The 11,213-nt window shown below is 45.7% G+C and overlaps 1 protein-coding gene across 2 annotated transcripts in view; it reads right to left on the bottom strand.

Annotated features, from left to right (window-relative positions):
- Window positions 1–10,417, bottom strand: part of USP13 (ubiquitin specific peptidase 13) — a 130,933-nt gene extending 120,516 nt beyond the window's left edge. Inside the window, exon 1 of one of the 2 annotated variants that reach the window (XM_070372944.1) lies at window positions 10,077–10,417. In XM_070372944.1, the coding sequence (XP_070229045.1) occupies window positions 10,077–10,244 (168 nt within the window). In that variant the 5' untranslated portion in view covers window positions 10,245–10,417. Of the gene's footprint in view, window positions 1–1,317; window positions 1,541–10,076 lie in introns of those variants that run through there. The other variant, XM_070372947.1, reaches the window with a different exon arrangement.
- Between the last annotated feature and the right edge of the window lie 796 nt (window positions 10,418–11,213).

The raw sequence follows: 11,213 nt of genomic DNA on the forward strand, positions 1-11,213 counted from the left end.
ATGCTGGACTGGATGAATCACAAGCTGGAATCAAGATTGCCAGGAGAAATACTAAGAACCTCAGATACGCAGATGATACCACTCTACTGGCAGAAAGTGAAAAGGAACTAAAGAGTCTCTTGATGAGGGTGAAAGAGGAGAGTAAAAAAGCTGGCTTGAAATGCATATTCAAAAAACTAAGATCATGACACCAGGTCCCATTATTTCATGGTAAATAGAAGGTGAAAAAGTAGAAACAGTGACAGATTTTATTTTTTGGGGCTCCAAAATCACAGCAGATGGTGACTGCAGCCATGAAATTAAAAGATACTTGCTCCTCGGAAACCTAGACACATATGAAAAAGCAGAAACATTACTTTGCTAACAAAGGTCCATATAGTTAAAGCTATGGTTTTTCCAGTAATCATGCATGGATATGAGCGTTGGACCATACAGAAGGCTGAGAGCTGAAGAATTGATGCTTTTCAAACGGTGGTGCTGGTGAAGACTCTTGAGAGTCCTTTGAATAGCAAGGAGATCAAACCAGTCAATCCTAAAGGAAATCAACCCTGAATATTCATTGAAAGGACTGATGCTAATGCTTTAATACTTTGGCCACCTGATGTGAAGAGCTGACTCACTGAAAAAGACCCTAATGTTGGGAAAGATTGAAGGCAGGAGAAGAAGGGGGTGACAGAGGATGACCTGGTTAGATGACATCACCAACTCAATAGACATGAATTAGAGCAAACTCCAGGAGATAGTGAAGGACAGAGGAGCTTGGTGTGCTACGGTCCATGGGATCACAAAGAGTTGGACACAATTTAGCGACTGAACAATTCCAGCTTACTCTGAAATTGGGGTGAAAAGGAGTTAAAATGAAGAGGAAAAGTTGAAAATCTGTGTAGGTAACACTCAGGGCCCAAGATTCCTTCTCCATTCCAAGAAGTCCCTCCCCACACTGTTGTTGCAGTCATTCAGTTGTGTCCTCCCGTGCTAGCGAACTACTGGTTTATTCTCTAAAGCAGGTAAAAACAGAATGCAGGTCTGTAGGACAAAGGGGTGCCACAATACACAGAAACTTAGAAATGTATGTGTCATGTACATGTATCAGTCCAGAATTGGTTAGAAAATACCAACTATTCTAGGTATTTCAGGCAGGAAGAGATTTAACACAGGGAAATAGAGGGACAAAATCACGGGAAGAGTTGTAAGAGCCAAGGTCAGAGAAACCACCACTCTAGTTCAGGAAATCAGAACACAACAAACATCACAAGAAACTGCACCAATGATCCCAGCTCCCCCCATGACTGATGTCCCCATGAGTCCCACACTCACATCTGCCATGTGCAACAGCAACAGTAGCTTCTTCTCCTTCACCTTCCAAATCTCTCTGGCAGAACCAAAATCAGAATCCTGCCATCAAGGATGGGGATCAAAACAAGGATAGGGTTGAGAAACAGGAGACAGTATATGAAATAGCTGGTATTCAATATCCAGATGCTGAGATCGCCCTCATCCTCTTCTGCTCAGCTCCTTGAGTCCTGGTAGATAGATCTTCAGTTTCCAGACAAGTGATAACAAAAGTCTCCTAACCAGTGGTCAAAGGAAAAAAAATCAGGATACAACAACACAAGGTTCCCCAAAGAAATAGCCCAGCCAGAGGACCCTACAATAAAACTTACAGGCAACAGAAGGAAGAATTCTCTTCTCTGAAAGAACCAATAATCTCCAGGTCCAAATATTAATAGTTGCAGTTTTCAAAGAGTCAAATTCTGTAAGTTTAAATTTGCTTTAAAAAGAATGAATCTGTAGAATATGACATTATGGTTGAGCTAAGATTAACAAGTTATGTGATCACCACAAATGTGAAAAAGTGAATCTACAAAAACCACAGTGCAGGCAGGATAAGTCACTGGGGTAACCAGCTGTACTTTTCCTGCCTAAACTCTAGAACTTTGGTTTTCAAAGTATGGTCTGGAGACCCTGTGATGCCCCAAGACCCTTCAAGCAACCTGGGAGGTCAAAACTATTTTCATAATGAACTTACTTGTCTTTTTTCACGCACATTCTCTCACGAGCATTTCTCAGAGTCTATATGTCATCTGATAATATCATCACTCTAACAGCTAATAGAATGGAAGTTGTTTTAAGTTTTTCTGTCTTAATTTCTAACATAGTAAATATCAATAGATAGAAACCACACAAAAGCTCTTTGAAGTCCTCAAAAATGTTTAAGAATAAAGGGTCCAAAAAGCTTGAGAATTCTTACTGTAAAACAACTTTTTAGTTAGTTGCTTTTGGAAGGGAACTTTTTTGTTTGTTCAAATAATTTTATTTATTTTTGGCTGTGCAGGGTCTTCGTGCAGGCTTTTCTCTAGTTGCAGCAAGTGAGGGCTACTCTCTAGTTGCAGCGTGTGGATTTCTCCCTCCCGTCGCTTCTCCTGTTGCGGAGCACAGGCTCTAGAGTACTGGCTGAATAGTTGTGGCACACGGGCTTAGCTGTTCCGCAGCATGTGGGATGTTCCTCGACCAGGGACCAATCCTGTGTATCCTACATCAGAAGGCAGATTCTTTACCACTGAGTCACCAGGAAAGCCCAGAAGGGAACTTTTGATATGTGAAACCAATTATATTTAAAATTTACACCTTCAAAGAGGAAAAAAAAATGTGTAAATTTCTAAATTTTGCTTTACTATCTTTTATCTGTTTATCCATTCAAAGGAGGATCTTTCCACATAGGTCCTAAATTATTTTTCCCCCTGGGAAACAACTAAGCCCCATAATGGCAAGTCGTAATGCCCAGAAGGCAGCATACAGCACATGAGAGTAAAAAGCACTGTTTCTACAGGGATTCAGACAGATACTTGTATGTCACTGATCACAGCAGCTTTATTCATGATCCTCAAAAGGTAGAAACCACCCAGATGTCCATCCACAGATGAATGGATACACAAAATGTGGTCTGTAAGAAACACAGAATATCATTCCCTCTAAGGAAGGAAATTCTGACACATATTGCAACATGGATGAACCCTGAAAACACACAAAGTGAAATAAACCAGACACAAAAGGACAAATACTCTGTGATCCCAGTTACATGTGGTACCTAGAATGTGCAAATTCACAAAGACAGAAAATAGAACAGTGGTTACCAGAGGCTGGAGGTAGTGGGGGATGGAAAGTTATTGCTTCATGGGTACGGAGTCTCAGTTTGGGATGATAAAGAAGTTCTGGAGATGGATGGTGATAATGGTTGCATGGCAATGTGAATGTACCTACGGCACTGAATTGTACAATTAACATGGTTAAAGTGATACAAATAAAGAACAAAAAGAAATTCTAGAGCCAGATAACCTGGATTCAAAACTCAGGTCTACCACTTAATATTTTGTGTGACTTTTGTGCTTCAGTTTCCTCATCTGCAAAATGATAATAACATACAGCATAAGGTTGTTTTGAGGATTGCATGAGTTAACATATGAATAAACACATATCTAGAATGCTCCCAGGCACCTAGTAAACGCCCTGTCACTGACTCTCAAACTTTGGCATGCCTCAGAATCACATGGAAAGACTATTCAAATCAGGCTTGCTAGACTCCCAATCCCAAGTGTCTGTTTCAGTGGTCTGCAAAGGGACCCAAGAATTGGCATGTCTACAGGTTCCCAGGACTTGCTGGTGCTGCCCGTCCAGGAAGCACACGTTGAGAACCACTGCTCTGTACAAATATTAAGCTGTCATTATTATTATTAGCAATGTCTGAGGTAGTACCAGGCAAACCCACATATTGGGAGAAGGAAGGAAAGACAGAAGTAGTTTCTCCTCTACTTACAGAATACTTCCCTTCTGGCCACCAAATGTGTGTGGGGGGGCATGGGGAGAGGGTATTTCTCCCACAGGAAGCAATTCTCCACCTCTCCATAGGCACCAAGTGCCCCACAATTTAACTCAATTAAGGAGCCTGGCGGGCTGCAGTCCATGAGGTCGCAGAAAGTCAGACACGACTGAGTGACTAACACACACTGACACTATTTACCTGGTGTTACCATCACAGTCCGCACATTAAAGACTCAGCCCCACAAGGCTGCTTCCCCGGCCCCCTACCTTAAACACCAGTGGGAAGGCTGGGTTATCACCTGCGCTTCTGAAGAACCGACTATAAATAGTATCCCAGGAAGCCCTTCGCAGCTTCAATTAATTTGCTAGAGCGGCCCACAGAACTCAGGAAAACAATTTACTTACAGGATTATCAGCTTATTACAAAGGATGTTAAAGAATATCAATGAGCAACCAGAAGAAATGATGGGCAGGGCAGGGGGAAAAGAGTGTGGAGTTCTGTGACCCTCAGCACCCTCCAACCCCAGAGTTCAGGGATTTTTGTTGCTGCTGACTTCATCAGACAGGTGAGAATGACTAAACCACTGGCCACTGTTGATTACGTCAATCTCCAGTTCCTCTCCCCTCCCAGGAGGTAAGAGCTTCCCAGGTGGCTCAATATAAAGAATCCACCTGCCAGTGCAGGAGACACAAGTTCAATCCCTGCGTGGGGAAGATCCCCTGGAGATGGAAACAGCAATCCACTCCAGTATTCCTGCCTGGAAAATCCCACGGACAGAGGAGCCTGGCAGACTACGGTCCACAGGGTCGCAAAAAGTTGGACATACCTGAGTGACTGAACAACAACCCAGGAGATGAGGAGGGGCTGAAAGTTCCAACCTTCTAATCACTAGGTTGGTTTCCCTGGCAATCAGGGGCTTTCCAAAAGCCTCTAATATAAACTCAGGTGTGGCTGAAAGGAGATTGTTAAGAATAATGAAAGACACCTTCATGGCTCTTATCATTTCGGAAATTCCAAGAGTTTTAGGAGCTCTGTGCCAGGAATAGGAACAAAAATCAAATATACATTTCTTACTGTAAATCACAGAAGAATTTACTGAGCCCCTAATATGAAATTTTCCTACAAAGAGATGATCTCAAAGCCTTTCCTGATGGATATGTACACCAGCAACTACCAAACTGAGGCTCCCAGAGATTTGCAAAGACTCCCAAGGAAGGCAGAGAACCAACATCACTCTCAACATCACTAAGAGATCTCAGAGCTTTGGAGAATGGGGGAAGAGCTCCTTTTTACAAAATAGTGCTGACATTGGAAGGGAAGAAGAGGTGAGGGGGACATGGCTTATGCTGGTCTCACAGCCATTTTTTGGGTGTGTGCCCCTGCTCACCGTAGCAAGTGGCCTGACAACCTCATTGCTGCACTGGGATCTCTCGATTCTCAGAGGCTGCTGGTCTCAGCAAGCCCGCAGGGAGCCCACTTAGCCTCCCAGGCACAAACACAAGCCTGGAAGAGTCCAAGTGTTTCAGCCCTGGGGCACCCTTGACCGACCGGCCACAGGAGCCAGTGGATAAACACTTTCTTTTCCGGGTCCCGGGGCAGTGCTGAGGGGCACTGATAGTTTGCCAGAGTCCTGGTGGGGAGCACTGCCCCAGTAACTCACCTTCGTTCCTTCCTTCCCTTTGTCCCTATTCCTTTGGACGTTCTTCCTCTTCTGTTCCCTGGGATACCTTTCCAAAATAAAAGGCCTGGGCCAAAGCCCTTGTCTCAGTCTTCAATTGACCCCAGCTGAGACAGGACATAAGCCCAGCTCCCCACACTCACACAGGTGGGGCGGGAGCATAATTAGCAGCCAGCCCTGTGGCCCTGCTCCTCTCCTACCTCCTGGGTACAAGGCTTTGTACCTGGTAGATGCTTTAAACGGAGAAGGCAATGGCACCCCACTCCAATACTCTTGCCTGGAAAATCCCATGGACAGAGGAGCCTGGTAGGCTACAGTCCATGGGGTCGCTAAGAGTCAGACACGACTGAGCGACTTCACTTTCACTTTTCACTTTCATGCATTGGAGAAGGGAATGGCAACCCACTCGAGTATTCTTGCCTGGAGAATCCCAGGGACGGGGGAGCCTGGTGGGCTGCCGTCTATGGGGTCGCACAGAGTCGGACACGACTGAAGCGACTTCGAAGCAGCAGCAGCAGATGCTTTAAAACTACCAGTTAAGTGGGTAACAAGAAATAAAATGATGGCAAACCATATAAGACAGGCTCTAACTGCCGTGTTGTACAACACAGACCCTAAGTAATGTAGGCTTCAGAGGAAAGGATGAAGTCTAAAGCAGAAGGAAAGGGCTGAGAAAGAGCTTTGAAAGATTACCAAGAGAGGAAGGTGGTCCCGGAAAAGGAAAAAAAGTCTCCACAGGTTGAAGACCCAGAGTCTGGACTCCTCAGAGCTGGCAACACAGAAAGGGGGGAGAGATGGGACAAGGTATATTCAAATGAAGGTGGGGCTCAATAACTAAGGAGGAGAGAGTAGATTTTGCATGGCAGTTCATGAAGGTTGCGAGCAGAAGTATGAACCGATTTCCCCCACTTAACTATGTCAAACTTTCTACATAACCCTTGACAACCAAACACTTGGGCTTAAAACTTATTTCTTTCTTTTCTTCCTATGAAACTGAAAGTGTTAGTAGCTTTTAGTCATGTCTGATTCTTTGCAACCCTATAAACTGTATGAATGGCACCCGACTCCGGTACTCTTGCCTGGACAATCCCATGGATGTAGGAAGGCTGCAGTCCATGGGGTTGCTGAGGGTTGGATACGACTGAGCGTCTTCACTTTTACTTTTCATTTTCATGCATTGGAGAAGGGCATGGCAACCCACTCCAGTGTTCTTGCCTGGAGAATCCCAGGGACGGGGGAGCCTAGTGGGCTGCCGTCTATGGGGTCGCACAGAGTCGGGCACGACTGAAGCAACTTAGCAGCAGCAGACTGTATGTAGCCCACCAGGCTCCTCTGTCCATGGAATTCTCCAGGCAAGAATATTGAAGTGGGTTGCCATTCCCTTCGCCAGGGGATCTTCCTGACCCAGGGATTAAACCCAGATCCCCTGCATTGCAGGCAGATTCTTTACCATCTGAACCACCAGGGAAGCCCCATTTCTTCCTATAGCAATTACTAATTGGCCAGGCACACATATTTATTTAATCCACAAGCCCCATGAGGTAGAATCTATTATGGTCTTCATTTTGCAGACTGGAGAAACTGGGACACACAGAAGTTACAAAGCTGGGTAACAGAGCTGGAATTCAAACCCTGCCAGTCCAGCTCTTAATTTCACATCTGTCCCCAACAACAAAGTCCCACTTTCTACATGAGAATCCTACAAGATTTCTTTCCCAGTGTTTCCCATGTGGTGTATCCTTACCATTTTCATAACCCATAACCACAGATAATTTGTATGTTTCCTAGACATTCATTGAGTTCCTGGTACATATACCAGATGCTGGGCCAGCAGCTGGGAACACAAAGCCCCCCTTTCCAGGAAGGTCCCATTACAGATCCTGCAAGATGAACCAAGTCCTGGAGAGATGAACCTTACTGGTCATGGTGAGACAGGGGACCAAACTGGTAGGTGAAAAGACAAATTCTCACTCATTCCAAAATAACTGTTACTGGGCATCTGCTCTGTGCAAATCCCTAGCAGGTGGAAAGAAAGGAAGGAGACAGACACTGAAATGAGTTGTCACGCTGTCCCACTTCACACCCACGAAGGAGAATAGCAAAAGTGGTCACAGCACACCTTAGACATGGGAGACGCAAAATAAAAATTATTAATTCAGTCTTCCTCTAACACCCCTTTAAATCATATTACTCACAGGAGCTTTCCATAACTGACCACATGAAATTCAAGATCCTGTTCTTGGCATTCAAGGCCCCCATCTTCTATTCTACTTGGTTCTGACCTCACTGCTTATCAAATCAGTCTTTTTCTTCCAAATACATTACTAGCAAATAAAAAGAAAATACTCACACTTTGTGTTTACACATATAATTTACGTGGCCTAGAATGTTGCTCTATTTATTTCTAACCATTCTTATTTATGACCATTTTCAAAAGTATCCAATGCAAGGATGGCTATTGTTTCCACTCAGATGATTTTGGTCGTTTTTCTACCACAGTCCTACTGCACTGGTGGATTAGTCTCTGCTATTTGGCACCAATGAATTTTTCTCTGTATGGTTCTTATAGCCATGAATGTAACAGCTGGCACATAGTAGGTACTCTAGAACCCTTATGAGATTCATGATGAAGTGTTAAATAAGTACCATAGGGAAAGATCTCGAATTATCATGCACTGTACTTTAATATAACTTGTTATAAAATCTTCTTTCTCTTTCTCTCTTGAAACATAGATAAAGAAATATACTGATTCATCAGCCTTGTAAATAAGCCCAGTCTTCCCCAAGGAACTACTGTGGCATGAATGAAATCAGTTTATACTGGACAAGATACTTCTAGAATAGTGTTTGGCACACACTAAGCTTCCAATAACTATTTGTGAAAGTGAGTAAAATAATCAGCTTTTTTTCTTCACTCCTACCATACACTATAAAACACAGTAAAGACTTTCAATAACAAAGTTTGTAAGAAGAATCTGAAGAGTAACTCAGTTTAAACGAAGAGAAAGCAGTTTTACCCACTTTACATGTTGTATTATCCTAAAAGACTTGGGCTATTTTCCCCATGGCATTCACAATCCTCCATTGCTTAAGTTAATTAGGGTCATCCCTCTCCACCTTTAGAAGCTATTAGTGGAAACCTGCTCAACACTAGACACAAAATCTGAACATGACGTTTTCAGATACTTTGTGGATACAATGACACTGCTGAAAGACACATTAAGTTGTGATCACAAGCCGCTATGTAATAAATATAACCATTTCACTTCACACTACACACCTTTTTAAAAGAAAAAAAAAGTAATGAGCAAATAAATGAGACTTTTATCTCCCAAACGATCTATTATTAGCATAAAAGAAAAATATCACAGAAAGGATACAAATTCTGCAACTCCACTGTGTACAAAACAAAAGGCCTTGGAAATCAGCTGAAAGCAACTCACAAGATAATAAGGATACTTTGGAACATGTGCCATTTATCTGGCTTTTTTTTTCATCCAACAAAACATAATATGAATAAACTGTGTTAGACTATTGTTGTGAAACCTGCCTCGGTGCCTCCAATCCAGAAACCTCCCTTTTGCATTGAGATCTGCCGAGTGACACATGAGCTCTAAAGTGGATGGATAAAAATAACCTGGTCCTCAAAAAGACATGATAAACGCCAGACAGCTGAGTCACTTTGAAGCCCATTTTGACTCCCAAAAAGGACAATTCACCCTCCTTTTTCCTTCTCACACATACACATACAACCTGGTGAAAAACACACCAACAGCGCCGGGTGGGAGGCGGTGGTGCGTCTCGACTTTCCCCGCCAGTCTCTGAGGTCACGACTAGCGATTGAACTTCTAATAATTTATACTGGTGCATTTCAGTCAAAGTGACTCGTTTAGGAGGGAAAGAGAAAGGATTCAGGAAACCGTAACAATCCAACAGACCCTCTATTTCTGCTGCCCCAGTGGAAGCACCCGACGGTTTCTTCCGATGTTCTGACGGAAAGAAAAGGAGTAGGGAGTAATTTAAAGTGGAGAGAGAAAAGCTCAGAGAGAAAAGCAGAACTGTCCAGGAGTGGGAATCCCTGGGCAAAGCAAACGGTCCCAGAAAGAGAAGGGCTGCGTGCATCCGGAGTGAATCAACCTCATCCGCCCACCCGCCCTCCGTGCTCGCCCCAAAGAGGACGCAAACCATCAGCAATGCACAGTTAAGATTAGGGAACTCTTCCACTAGATCTATCTTTCAAACGGTGGCGGGGCTCTGGAACCGCTGCTAGGAATTGGGGTCCTGGCAGCCTAAGAAGGCTGGCGGAGCAAATGACCCCGGCCGTCCCGGGCTTCGGCTGCAGCAGCCCTGGGGAATCCAGCGCCGCCGGGCACCCAGTAGGCACTCCTTAAGTGTTTGCCGAACTGCTGTGCCCCTGAGCCAACTCCGGCGCCCGGAGGAGCGGGTCCCCGGCTGCCACCGCGCATCTTCTTCCCCCCGCGCTTCACGTGCGGCCGAGTTCGGCGACTCGCGGCCGCCGAAGGCCGCGGGCACCGCAACCTCCCCCGAGGCGCCGTCCTGCCGCCGAGTCTCACTTACCGGGGAGTCGTAGGAGAAGGCGCACTCGTTCTTGTAGACCCTGTCCCCGGACCTGGGCACGCGGATCGTGGGCATGTGGGGCACTAGCAGCTCGCCGATGTCTCCTGCAGCCATCTTCCTGCTGCCGCTACCGCCCGGCACGCCGAACAGGGCGCCCCGGCGCTGCATGGCCGCGGCGCGCACTCCAGCCGAGCTGAGCGCCGGGTCTGCCCACCTCGGCGGCGGCGGCGGCGGCGGCGGGCTGCGCGGGCGACTGGAGCCGAGCCGGGACGGGCGGGGAGAGCCGGCCGCGGGGCGGGAGCGGGCACCCCGGGCCTGGGCTGGCGGGCTGGCTGGCTGGTGAAGGGGACGCTGCTATTTTTAATCCAATGGCGAATCGCCGGCCCAGCTGCAGCGTCAGGCGGGGCGCTCGGGAGCACCCGCCGCAGCGCGCGGGGAGGGGGCACTGGAGAGGGGCCTGGGGCCCTGGCCGGGCTTGGCGGCCGGGGCGGAGGGCGAGTCCTGGGGGCGCAGGCTCCGGAGCCGGCTGCGATGGAGCACCAGCGCCGTGTTTTCTATCATAAATCGCTAGTCTGCTAAGGGGCAACTCCGAAGCAGCCAACAAAGGGCAGGATTTGAGATTTTTTAAACCGCTAGCTTTTAAACAATCAGGATAACAGTGGGAACGTACCCTGATTGGATAGGGGTGGGACTCTAGAACCTAAAGTGGGGCCCAAATCTAAATTTGGTTTTGGCACTTCGATGTTAATCTAAGACTTGTTCCTCACGTTTTTAAGATCTAAAGCTCTTTGAAAGAGAATAGAGTAAGATTGAGTAAGGATAAATGTATATTTTTCCAGTAATACTGACTTTTCTTCCGAATGGGGGAGAGTATCAAGATTATTTGAGGGAGGATATATTTTTCTCTATCTTTGCAAAGTCTTCTCTGCATGAACCATTTCAGTTGACTGATTTGGGATCTTACTGCATACATACTTCTTCCCTGCCTTTGCATGTCCAGTTCCTTAAATAATAAATGGGAATAGGTTGGGGTGGGAAGTGATATAATAATCTGCAAAAACAGAGCATGTGTCACAGCATTCTCTTATTTTCTTTAAAAAACAAAAAGAAACTCAGAACATGAGTTCAGTTCCACTG

Source organism: Bos mutus, chromosome 1 (genome assembly GCF_027580195.1).
Source record: "Bos mutus isolate GX-2022 chromosome 1, NWIPB_WYAK_1.1, whole genome shotgun sequence".
Lineage (NCBI taxonomy): Eukaryota > Metazoa > Chordata > Mammalia > Artiodactyla > Bovidae > Bos > Bos mutus.